The sequence below is a fragment of the Silene latifolia genome, unplaced genomic scaffold, assembly GCF_048544455.1.
Source record: "Silene latifolia isolate original U9 population unplaced genomic scaffold, ASM4854445v1 scaffold_79, whole genome shotgun sequence".
In the NCBI taxonomy this organism is placed as follows: Eukaryota; Viridiplantae; Streptophyta; class Magnoliopsida; order Caryophyllales; family Caryophyllaceae; genus Silene; species Silene latifolia.
The window spans coordinates 2,467,182-2,476,197 of record NW_027413701.1 but is presented as its reverse complement, the minus strand read 5'-3'; the positions used below and the strand labels follow the sequence as shown (position 1 = coordinate 2,476,197).

Sequence of the window (9,016 nt, the reverse complement as noted above, 5' to 3'; positions counted from 1 at the left end):
GTCAGAAATGTTCTCAAATGGGCAACCAAAGAGGAGACTCCTTCATTTAGCTCTTCTCGCGTATTTCACGAGCTAAGCTTGCAGTTTTATTCAAGGAGGGCTCATAGTTTAGCCGAAAGGGCTAATACAACTTGATTTTGATCGCTAGATAGTACGGAGTAGCTATTGTTTGATGACCGATATTTGACATTGAATTGCCAATCTTTTACAAGTTAATGGAGTCATGGAAACGATGAGTAAAATCTTTTATAAATGAGCACCAATTCTTAAATGAGAATGACTTACGGAGTATATCATAAATTAATTTTCTTTTTCCGAATGAAAAACACATTTTTTAATAGAGTTAGTTATATAGAATCATATATTATATTAAAGCAGAAACCATCTGCCACGTGTCATTGGCAGATGGCTTCTGCCACGTGTCAAAGCCTTGAGATTTTAATATATTCAATCAAATAATATATTCAATCAATCAAAGTTCCCAATTAAGTCAACTTTTAAATTTGATTCAAAAAATCCCGCATTTTTAATACATGATCAGTGATTGGTTGATTGCCCATTTTACAAAGTTCTCAATAAAGTCAAGTATTTAAATTTGCTCCAAGTTAGCCACAGATTTTGGACTCCAAACTGTAATAAACAACAACTTTTTATCAGCCATATATATAAATATTCCTTCCCTTTTGAAGACTTAATTCATACCAAATAATTAATTTATAAGACATCCAATATAGCACTCTACTTCAAATTATTAATTATTCTTTCTATTATAGAATATGTAATTACCTAAAATTACAAAACGAAATCTTAGACCACTCCTTGAAATCCGGGTTCTACTGACTACAATGTATAAATTTTCATAAGAATCTTAATTAATATTCCCATATTTTAAGTAACATAACCATTTCAGTTAACTAAAATAGTTTATTCAAAATCTAAATGAGAATAATAATCACAAATCTCGACCATGTCAGTTCACCAAAAATCTTGCTCAAAACAACTTGATTATAGGATCCCCTGAATCTCTCACCAAATATTGGCCACCTCTACTACAAAAAATCATATTCACAAATATTATCCATTAAGCTTAATACATCACAAAATAAAACGTCTCAAAGTATTATCTTTACCCGCTTGATGACATTAATATTCGATTGATATATCAATGTTCGAGTCGAGTTGTGTGCAAGTAGGAACGTCCCGATCTCTAAATGAAAAAATGTTTTCAACGAAAAAGATGCGTGCAACAAAAAGAAGCAACTTGCATGTGACGAAAGATATTTTTCAACCATATATATTAAATCGATTTTTCTAACATGTGCGAAAACCAAAATGGAAAGAATTAAATGACATTTTATAGGAAATTAGAATATGCAATTACTTTTCCTATTTTTTAAAAGAAAAACATTTAATCTTTCCATATTCGTTTTGCACATATTAGAAAAACTAGGCACATGATAGAAAAACCGTAATTAAATATTAACTATTACGAGTATTATTGTTAATTTGTTACACAATATCAATGTTTTTCGATGACCCATCAACAACTAATTCAAGCCACTATCTGATCAAAAGGACCAATAAGAATGTTCGGGCTATTAGATGTCATTGGAGAGCTTCCCGAGTTATACTAAGGTCACGTTGTCCAACAATAAGGGTGAAAACTGGAAAGCTAATGACAATTGCGCTAACTCATATAAAGTAAGAGTAAATACCACTCCATTTACATATAATTAAGTATATTTCAATACTATGAGCTTACTGTTTTTAATACATTAATTAATTCTCTATTTTGTGTAGCAAAATTACACTTTTATGCTCTATATGGGGGGACACTATACAGATGAATTTGGTTTCATCAAATATTGAAATCATCCTCTGAGCCAATAATAGTTTCATACAAAATGGTCAACATAACACTTGGAACGTAATGAGACATAAAACTTAAATTGTTCAATATATTCAAATGACATAAAACTTCATCTTTTTTTGTAATTTAACAATACACCCTCGGTTGATTGATCTCTACATCAATTGATATGTGATAATGTGAATACAGTGAAATGAGTACATTTTTTTTTTCATAATAAGATGAATGTAATAGATAAGATAGATGATGACAGATGTAATCGTGTTTTTGTTAATGAAAATGCCAAAAATTGCCTAATTGGGGATATAATTGGGAATATAATTCTTATTGTATATCACTATTAATCTTTTCAACAATAAGTCTCCGTTAAGACGATACTATCCATCTTGAGCTTAATAAGACGAGTTAAGTACATACCACTTTAGTATATAAAAAGGAAAAACAATATATTTGTCTTATACATACATGTCGTATGATGCTTAAACTTAACGGCAAATGCTGTCTAAATGAGAATTGTGATCTTTGAATTGGTACATTTTTTTATTAACAATTGTATGTATTTTATATCGGAAACACATAATGTCACACCGAAGTTACTAATGCCATTCATGTTTGTGAGACAGATAAATGCAAATTAGGTTAGATTTGCAAAGATAATCAATAAAATGTAATTATCATTTGAATTATTGGAAGACTATTTGACCTAAAAAATGTTGTACTGAGTACTTAACGTCACTCTTTAACAACAAAGTTGAAAACAAATAAATAGATGATATAGAATTATCAAAAAATTAATTTAGATAATTGGTATTATTTTCAATTTGTATAAGTTGGAGTGACTATAAAAATTTATCCAACAACTAATGCATAACATTATGACATTGAAAGGTAATGAGTAAACAAGGTGTTAGCAAAAAATGTTTTATCTATTTTACTTATATTGTTCAATCTCCCATCCTAAATTAGCAGGACAAATGATTTATAATGTCGAAAGACAAGTGTTAACATGCATGGCCCAATAAAAAAAAAGTATTTGACGTCTTAAAAGGTGAAATGAATGAGCGGTGTTGATGGTGGAGGTCGTGATAGGGGAGTAGTCACGATGGGTGAGTAATGATGGGGTGAGGAGCCGCACATAAGGTTATGAGAAGGGTTAGGGGTCACGCATTGAGTGGGGCTGGGATGGTGGTTATGTTGGAGGTGCGGGACGTAGGGGATAGTGGAGGCAAGATAGGGCAGGGTAGTTGGAGGATATAGGATATGGATTGCAAGGAGTGGTTAGTTGTGATGGCTGTTGAGATAAGGGTTGAGAGGGACTTTATGGGCTAAGGTGTTGGGTACGGTCACCACGCACTACGGTGGAGGGTTTACTGGTGAATCTTGAGGTAGTCGGTTTGTGATGCTGAATGTTACTTCCAGACGTCCAGGCGATGATGGGTGAGAGTGCAAAATGAGAGAGAATAATGTAGAGAAATAAAAGGAGAACAAACAAGGGGGTAATATGATTCAAAAAACGTATAACAATGAGAAAAATTAAATACATTTTGCGTAAATAAACAGGTTAGAAATCTACAATAATTTTACATTCACTTTTCATTTTTCACCTCTTATAAGTTAAAAAAACCGAGAAAAAAAAAAGCAAAGTACTTCAAATAAAATTAAGCAACATAAACTTATCAAAACTGTATAATTAAGTAGGCAAAGTAATGGAGTATTTTCTAAAATTTAGTTATTTACTAAATAAAAAAAATACACACTTTTTTAACTTTTAATAGTAATTTCCGTTACTATCCGTGCAGTGCACGGGTTCAAAAACTAGTCTCTTATATAAATGTGTTACTTAACGGAATAGAGCAAGATATTTGTGGTCTAGCAAAATCCTTGTTCCTTTGTCCCACAAATTCAAATAGGAGATGGCGAAAACTCATCCGACCTCAGGAACTTGATTCAAACCACCCGAAACCCGATCCAATAGAACCGGAGAATTGGGTGAAACGGAACCAATTCCACCCGAATTGAAGCTGAACTGATAAATAACAACTCTTAATTGTCTTAACACAAACAAATTGGGTGACGCGTGACACAATGTTGACCAATTAGGTGGATTACCCATTAATAGATTTAATACCCACTAACAAATTAGTTCCAAATAAGACTAAATTGATATTCATATTAATTTTTTAATTTAAATTTAAAATGTGACACATACAAATCATTTTAATACCACATTATCAACCAAAATTAATTTACAAGAAAAAATATAATCACTTCTTATGTTATTAACCAAACGGTAATAACCCGACTCGCTGATGACCTGACAATCTGACATGACTTGGACCCATAATTGAGCCAATATAACCCGAATACGATTTGATACAACCCATTTTGCCTTACCCATAACCAACCCGGGTGACACGATTGTACTATAAGAGAGTCGCACTCCACTCAAACTAGCACACACCTACGAATTCAATCAGAGCACTAAAAAGCAGGTATGTATATCCTACATTCATTGATCTCTCGTAATTCCTCTTTTTCCTTGTATTAAATTTATGAAATCTTGCTGATTTTCCTTTAAGTTGCGTTAATCTATCTGTTTATTTTATTTAGGGGTTTTCAATTAGGGTTTCATGGGTTTTCATAATTTTTAAGTTCATTTATTGATTTGGTAACTTGGTATCTATGATTTCTCACATTATGCATCTAGCACTGAAAATGGAAGACCAATTGATTTGATAATTTCAACATTACCCACCATTTTTCACATGTAATTGAAAATAAAAGGCATTAGCAATTGATTTTAATCCTATTAAAAGAGAAGCATAAAGGTTGAATTTTTTGATATGCAGAGTTGATGATTCACACTGTTATCGTTATTGGGTGATGATTCGTTCTACTAAGCGTCGTAGAGTTCCGGAAATAAGAGATGAAGGCAGTTTGGACAGAATTAGTAGCTTACCTGATGAGTTAATTGGTCACATTCTTTCGTTCCTCCCAACATTGAGTGCACTGCAGACTAGTTTGTTGTCAACTAGATGGAAGTATCTTTTCACATTAACAACTAGCCTTTCTTTTGATGATCAAGAATATTTTGATTTTCATGGAATTAAAACTGTCAATACGGCTTTTGAGAAGTTTGTTTCTGGAGTACTCACGGTGCATAGAGTAATGTCAATTCAGAAGTTCAGTTTGAAACTTAAACGCACCTGCGATTATGCTTGTTCAGACTTCCTTTTGTGGATTAATATTGCAATACTGAAGGGAGTTCGGCATCTAAATCTGTACATTTCGTACCAACAAATCTCTTTGCCCAACTGCATCCTCTGTTCTCAAAATTTGGTGGCACTACAAATTAATTCAGTCATACACAAGGTGGACTTGAAAGTCCCTATGTTAGTGTGTTTGCCAAGCCTCAGAGTTTGTAAACTTTGCAAAGTAACGTTCTTGGATGCGGAGTCCATTAAAAGGTTCTTTGTTGGTTGTCCACAGCTGAAAGAGTTGATTCTTCTCCACTGTCAATTGGCTGCCGATCATTTTCAGATTTCTGCTTTAGCACTTGAAAAACTGACGGTGTACTTGTGTCGAGGTCATATGGAGATTGATGCCCCAAATTTAGCAAGTTTATCATACTTGTGCACATGTTCTGATGTTATGACCTTGTTGTTGAAGAAATCATGCTCTCCTTCTACGGTTCATGTGGGTTTTCATTCCTATGAATTTCATGGCCCTCTTTCTCAACATGTCCTAAATCTTATTATAGGTGCCCAAAATGCCAGAGAGTTAATTTTGACATTAAACGCTCCCAAGGTTTGTCTTACTCCCTGAATTCTTTTTGGTTGTTGCTACTACAGCTATTTTCATTTTTAAGAGAGTCAAAGAGTCCATATTATTTGGTAATGAAATATTGAAGTATGATTTATGATTAAATAGAGCAAAATGACTTACTTAATTTGGTTGCGCTTCTTTTTATTGTGAGGTGGTGGTCATTGATGCACTTCTCGATGCAATTTTAATCTTGGATCATTTGAAATCAACCTCCTTGTGTTGCAAACATAAGGGTAAGGTTGCGTACATCCAATCCCATCTTATCTCACAATTTGCGGTATTCCTTGAGGCAATGGGGTAATTTTGTTGTTGGGACTTGCGACTACAACGGAGATACTTGAATATTCCTTATTTATTTTTATCACTCTTTATGGTTCTATCAGTTTGTCTCATTTTATTATTTGTGCTTCTTTTTCGTGAAGCTTCTTATCAGGCTAGACGATAACCAGATACCTACATACTCTAAGTTGGAAAGCCTGCACCTTGATTTTTGTTGCAAGGATACATGGAAGTATGTGACATTCTGGCTAGCAAACTCACCTCAACTTGAGACCATTGTCTTTAATATGGTAAGAAAATTACAAAAGGAGATTTAATAAGACTTTGAGTGTTTGAATAAGCGAGATTTTGCTCACTGTTACCGCTCTTGTCAGCTATAAAGTACTTGTTTAGAGTTTTAGACATTCCTTTGTTGTCCCTCTAAGTCTTCTGTCTACCTTTCCTATTTAGGGTAAGTTTTTCCGTGTTATACACATCGTCCTTAATTTTTCTAACTTGCATCTAATGTGCCTGATGATCTCGATGAACTCCTCTATTATTCTACCGACATTGTCTATTAATACACATGCTGCTTACACTTGCTTGCATAAATCAATCCAATAGCAAACATATTTTATGTCCTTACGAATTATGAACTTGATTTTCAGGGCCTTCTTCATGCCGCTACATGTGGTACAGAGCAGGAGCACAAGTGGCGCCCGAGTATGGAACTTGCTCCATTTTCATCTAATGTTAAAATTATTGAAGTTCATCAATTTAAGGGCGGGAAAACGGAGCTACTACTTTTAAACTATCTGCTTGAGAATGCCAGGGCATTGAAGAGGTTGATTCTATTTAAATATGGCTCTATGACGATCGAGGAGGAGTTACAGGTGAGCAAGGAGTTGCTAATGTTGCCCAAAACTTCGACACACTGTACTATAGAATTGAAATAGCCACATCTCTTACCAAGTTGTGTTAGACGAACGTTTATTTAATCCTTCAAAAACAAGTGAATAGTCAAAATGAGGTTGAATTGAAATTATTTAAAAGCAAATGAGTTCCCATTGAATTAAGTCTTTTAAAATCTTAAAATTAAGAAGAAAAAAGAAAGTATTTGCGATAAATGGTTTCGTTTGAACCCATTATGGAGTATGTGTTTTGGAGCATTGAAAATAACGTTTGTGCTTAATAGTTGTAGGCTTGTAGCCTTGTAGCTTGTACGATGAGTCGATGACTTGTTTAATTATGCTGAATCTTTTGTGCACTCCAATCTTTCTTTTTCTTGTTTGTCCTTGGAGAAGAGTGTGAATTTGAATCGCGCTTTACATATCAAACACACGTCCCCTTATTTTTCTCCACGCTTTCAAATTCCAAATAATCTTCATTTCTCCCCTTTCTTCTTTGGTGATTAGAGTTCACTATGTAAGAAAAGTGGTGGAGAAGGAATCCATTCTCTATTCGTCCTTCTACCATGAATGATCCGGGGAGTATAATTTGTGTGAATATTGGACCTCGTGTTTAGTTACCTGGAAAATTAAATATAGGTAAATGGTGGTGTTCCGATCCTGTAAATTGGGATTGACTGGTCTTCTGATGTTGTTCTACTCGTGGGATATACCGAAGGTCTTCTCTTTCCATTACCGCTTCATGTGCGCTTGAGCATGTGTTCGGTGCTCGGTACAAAAACATCATTTGGCAGGTATAATGAAAATAAGCTATATGGAAGTTTTCAAGTCACATTATATAGAAAATTGAAGGGCCGATAACAAGAGGAGAATTTCTCCGGAATGTCTTGCGTTTATTGGGAAAAAATTGTGGGAGTATCCAGGTCCCCAGGTTTGGAAAATTCTCATCTTTAGATAGCTAGAGTATTCAAATCAGATTAAACAAACAAATGGCGGTGTTTCAATCTGAAGACTGGGGTTGACGTGTTCTTCTGATGCTGTTCTTCTCATGGGATACGGTAGGTCTCTTCTCTTTCCATTACAACAAGAGGAAAATTCCTCAGGAATGTCTTATATAAAGAGAGGTATGGATCTTGTGCTCGATTGCTTTTTCAGCATAGATTTTGGGCTGGTTGTGTTCTTACCATTAATAGCAAGGCAGTAATTAATTGCAGTATTTGAAAATACTCCGTAGATCACTAATTGGATACATTACCTTAGTGAACTGGAGGATGATAACATGGGCACTTTTTGCTTCTTACATATGTTATCTTGGATCGAAGATGTCTTAATGGAGTGGTTAAGACGGAGGTATTGTGGATAATGGGTCCCAGGTTCGAATCCCCCTCCCCTATATTGTAATGCGACTTAAGTGCGCGCTTCCATTGACCAAAAAAAAAACATATGTTATCTTGGATTTCGTTGTTTCAAAATGAAGCATTGTTTCTACGCTGGTAGTTTCTATGCTGTTTATGGTGTATCTGAGGGCAGGAGACGAGCAGTTGATTATCACCCTACTTTCTTCATTAACTTGAAAGATAGTTGTCATCTGGGAGGTATAATGCAAAAAGCGGTTATTTGGAAGCTCTCAACTCTCACATCTTATAGGAAATTAATGCACCAAGAACAATCAAATAATTCCTCAGGAATGTCTTCCGTTTATTGGGGATAAAAAACTGTGGATGTTTCCGGCCTCCAGTTTTGGAAAATTCTCATCTTGAGAGAGGTACTGATCTTGTTCCTGATTGCTTTTTCTGTGTTTGCGACTTCACCGCTAGACTTTGAGCTTGGTTGTATTCTTGGCATTAATAGAAAACTTGAATTAATTTGTAGTATTAGAACATAGATAAGTGAACTGAAGGTTGATAACATTGGTATCTTTTGCTTCTTAGATATGTTGTCGTGGATTTCGTTGCTTCAAAATGAAGCATTTTTTAGAGGAGATATTTTGGGACTGGTGGAGCTGCAGGAAGAATTAAGTCTAGAATTCTAGTTTCTATGTTGTTGGTGATGTAGCTGAGGGTAGGAGACGGGCCGTTGATTATGGCCCTACCTTCCTCATTAACTTGGAAGGATAGTTGTCGTATGGTTACTATGAAGCAAGGTTTGACGGACC

At 34.6% G+C, this 9,016-nt stretch overlaps 1 protein-coding gene across 2 annotated transcripts; it reads left to right on the top strand.

The window, feature by feature from the left end:
- Window positions 1-4,268: 4,268 nt before the first annotated feature.
- LOC141640394 (F-box protein At4g09920-like) lies at window positions 4,269-7,220 on the top strand. Of its 2 annotated transcripts, XM_074449194.1 has the most exons (4): window positions 4,269-4,362; window positions 4,720-5,677; window positions 6,118-6,264; window positions 6,622-7,220. In XM_074449194.1, exons 2-4 carry the CDS (start codon window positions 4,754-4,756, stop codon window positions 6,907-6,909), a joined length of 1,359 nt encoding a protein of 452 aa, XP_074305295.1. In that variant the 5' UTR covers window positions 4,269-4,362; window positions 4,720-4,753; the 3' UTR covers window positions 6,910-7,220. The 2 variants fall into 2 exon arrangements, with proteins under 2 accessions (XP_074305295.1, XP_074305296.1); XM_074449195.1 differs by lacking the exon at window positions 6,118-6,264.
- The last annotated feature ends 1,796 nt before the right edge of the window (window positions 7,221-9,016 follow it).

What these genes read in the sequence shown, in the direction of transcription:
- LOC141640394 (XM_074449194.1), top strand. Translation starts at nt 4,754, where the DNA reads ATGATTCGTTCTACTAAGCGTCGTAGAGTTCCGGAAATAAGAGATGAA. An exon ending in TGACATTAAACGCTCCCAAG is followed by an intron (nt 5,678 to 6,117) that starts GTTTGTCTTACT and finishes TTTTTCGTGAAG; the next exon opens with CTTCTTATCAGGCTAGACGA. An exon ending in AGACCATTGTCTTTAATATG is followed by an intron (nt 6,265 to 6,621) that starts GTAAGAAAATTA and finishes CTTGATTTTCAG; the next exon opens with GGCCTTCTTCATGCCGCTAC.